The sequence below is a fragment of the Apium graveolens genome, chromosome 2, assembly GCF_009905375.1.
Source record: "Apium graveolens cultivar Ventura chromosome 2, ASM990537v1, whole genome shotgun sequence".
NCBI lineage: Eukaryota > Viridiplantae > Streptophyta > Magnoliopsida > Apiales > Apiaceae > Apium > Apium graveolens.
In genome coordinates this window covers 140768873-140772438 of record NC_133648.1, presented here as the reverse complement: position 1 = coordinate 140772438, position 3566 = coordinate 140768873, and the positions used below count along the sequence as shown (strand labels likewise).

General features: G+C 32.9%; 1 protein-coding gene across 1 annotated transcript; it reads right to left on the bottom strand.

Annotated features, from left to right (window-relative positions):
- Window positions 1–1431: 1431 nt before the first annotated feature.
- Window positions 1432–2340, bottom strand: LOC141693812 (uncharacterized). Its single transcript, XM_074498985.1, has one exon. It carries the CDS (start codon window positions 2338–2340, stop codon window positions 1432–1434), a length of 909 nt encoding a protein of 302 aa, XP_074355086.1.
- Window positions 2341–3566: the final 1226 nt, after the last annotated feature.

The following is a 3566-nucleotide window of genomic DNA, read 5'->3' as shown; positions in this document are numbered from 1 at the left end:
TCGATGTACTGTCTGGTTCATGAGTGACTAACTTCCGTGACGTTTCTTCATGCCTTGACCTTGATACTCTTGATTTTCTTCAGACTAAATCCTTGTAATTATTTGATACCCTGACGAGATCTATGTCACTTGATTAAATCCACAATCTTGATTTATATCACTGAGGCTTGATCAATTTCTTGAGCTTCTTCCAGTGAATTAAGTAATCAACTCTGTAGATGAACAATGCTTCTTAATCCTTTGACATATGTTACTCTATGAGATCTCTCTGACGATAGATCCACTATTTACTTATTACATTCTTAATTTAGTTGAGTTAAATCCTCGAGTAAACAAATGCCTTTCAGTTAGAATTATAATTCAATGATATTATCTATATTTTCAATATGTAAATTTATACCTAAGGGTTTTTATGGTTGTACAAATATAGCCAAGTAAAAGTGATTATCTATAATTTTTGCTAAGGGTTTATAAGGTTGGAGTGTAGTTTTTTTTACATATTATCTAAAATTGCAGATGCCAACTAGATTTTTAATTAAGGGTTTTCTAGTATTGGAGATGCTCTGAACCCACTAAATTGGAGTCCATGTCTTTATTTTGCAGCTCCAGACGGCCAAGAGTGACATAAAACTGTATTGACATTAAAACAAACTATTCATTTGACATTGCAGAAAAATAGTGTTTTCATCTGGTGGTAGATGCCAATGAATTGAATAAAGTATACTGCTAATAGGACATGGGGAACAACAAGTTCTACTATTCTTTTGATATATTTGCAAGTATACTAATAGTCCACTAGTGTTTATAAACTTTACCAACAAATTCTTTCGACTTATATTATTAGGATTTGTTTCCAACTTAAGTCATGTATCCATTTCGGTTGGCGCTCTACCATTTTTAACTCAAAATATCAGCTTATACTTTCCAGGAGAACATCTGACTTCTGTTAAACCTTTACCTCTGTATTCTGTTCAGTTCTAGGAATGTGACCATTATTTTGTAATACGGATAATAAATTCATGTTTCGAGCCTTGTTCGTATTGGTAAACATGTTATTGGTATGGAAACATTAACAAAAGAAGGTTTTATTGCTCATTGAGAGAATAAACTTCCTTTGCAATGAAACCAGATATCTTCAGAACATAGGAAAATGATGTTCACAAGTATCGAAATAAACTAAACCCACATACACACATAAAAAAAATGACATGAAACCTCAAAATTAGCACACCACACCACACAAAAGAGGTTTTATTGGAAAGGTTTATGTACACTGCAGTTTGCTTCCTATAGAACTAATGACATGGTCATAAAATGGACCATATACTGATGATATCCTCTATATTCTCACTAGAAATTTCAAAAAGAAAATCATAGAAAGGAAGAAAATAAACCAAAAGGGGGCAAAAGTCATAAGACAAAAGAAAGAGGTTAGTCAGGATTCTTACAAGCAGATATCAACAAAGTGAAGCCAGCCTTTTCTTGTTCATTGTGCTCCTCCACCTTCTTTTCCTCTAACCACAACCTACTATCCAATCCACTCCTTGGCCTAAACATGAATATTGCATATCCTAATTTTCGATTAAAGAACCAGTCATGGACATCCCACATCATATCTACTAAACAACCGTCGATGAATATTATTTGGTTCCCTCGAAAATTCCACTGTAATCTTTTTACTTGAACCACATTTTTATTATCGATACTAACCGATAGTATCGAGTTCTTCTGTCCCTTCTCTTGTACAAAGCACTTGATCAATATGTCGTGACATGTGCCGGTACTGAAGAACTGAGCCTTAGTTGAATACACTGCACCACCTGAGAAATGTTGGCTTCGCGAGACAAATGAGAACTTTGACATAGGCACATTACACATGAGTTTCTTCACTTCTGGTTCATCCTCCATGTCTCCAAGAAGTAAACTTAGCTCGTAGTTGACAAAAACCGCTATATAAAACCCACGGACTGGTTCAGGCCCGGCATCATACTTAGCAGAAGAAAGATCCCAGAAGATTTCAACCTTGGAATTTGTTGACTTGAAACTTTTCGTGCCTTTAATGTTATGCAGATACAAACGTCTGGTATTGAATTTGAAAGGAGACGACGGGTCTTCAACGAGAGTAATGGTGAACCCTTGGTCCATGAGGCTAGTGCACCAGGTGAGGGTGATCAAGAGCCGGTGCTGTGAACAAAGCTTGACTCTGTAGATACATGTGACTGCATCTTGAATTGAAGGGATCAAATTCGGAGAAAATGTGGCACGGTTGGATAGTCCAGAACAATAAGAATTCGAAACATTAACTGCATGTTCACTATAACAGGCTGCTATGTTTCTCATTTTTAGACTTTCCTAGAAAACAATAACAGAGAACTTTGTGTTATGAACAATGAAATTTGATGAAACTGACAAGAAACGATAAGATAACAAAGGGGAGAGTATTATTTAATTTTTTTTGAATAAGGAGAGCTTATTATTATTATTATTATGCTTTGCCTTTGGTAGAAGAAAATGGAGGCGTTGAAGATTATAGAAGACTGGTTCTGCGCCCCCTAGATTGTTAATAATCTGTGAACCGTTTGTACTTTTATATTAAAATCTAGTGCAACTTATTATTCATTTATTTCAACAAAACAATTTCTACCATTCTTTTTCTTCTTCCTTTTTAAGTCAAATGGACTATTTTTTTATACGAGCCCCTAGTAAAAAAGTGTGATACCTGGAACAGTTTTATTTTTGCGTACCATTAAAATCTAAAATTTATGTGTGAAAATTTAACAATCTTGCAATAGAGAAACTTAGCCCCTGTTTGAACTCAAGTCTTTGTTTTAGTTTTAGTTTTGATATCAGGTTAAATTACGAGTTTTCCTTCTCGAAAACCTTTAGAGTCAGACTAACAGTAACGAAAGGATCATATTCCAACAACTTTCTAAAGAAAGATATCAAATGGGGATTGTAATCTGCCTCTCTGTAATTATTGAAGATAAAGGGACACGTTCTCTGGAGAGGACAGGTGAAGAGATTAGGATTTGGTTTAGACTTTAGAGTTGGTTATGAATGTAATGAATTGTGTGCTAATTAAATTTTTTGATTAGTTGAGATAAGATTGATATTAGACACAACCAAAACGGAGAATCTGAGGGATACTTTTTTGTAAACATGTGCAGAGAAAGGATAACTGATAAAATTTTTGGTTATCCACTTTATTCGTGCATGTATTTTGATTTTATTTTTGTTACATGTCTTATAATTCTATTAAATTTGATTTTAATTTGATTTCATCCTTTTGGCTCTTGGCTTTAAATTGATTTTATTTTTATTTCACCATCTGATTTTAACTTTTGTATTCCTATTTTTTATTTTAATTCAATGTATTAGATCTACTATAATAAACCTAAATATATATTTTTTAGCCTTTTCAAATCATATATTTTTTTAATATATTTATTAGAATTGTATTTTTTTTATTTTTTGATTTCTAAGCAACACCCCAACCATCCTAATTCCATATATAAATATACATAATGTAACACATTTTTAAAAAAAATATTATTTTTAGCGTTTTG

Bases quoted from the DNA above. Each gene is read 5' to 3' on its own strand.
- LOC141693812 (XM_074498985.1), bottom strand. From the start codon at position 2,340: ATGAGAAACATAGCAGCCTGTTATAGTGAACATGCAGTTAATGTTTCG.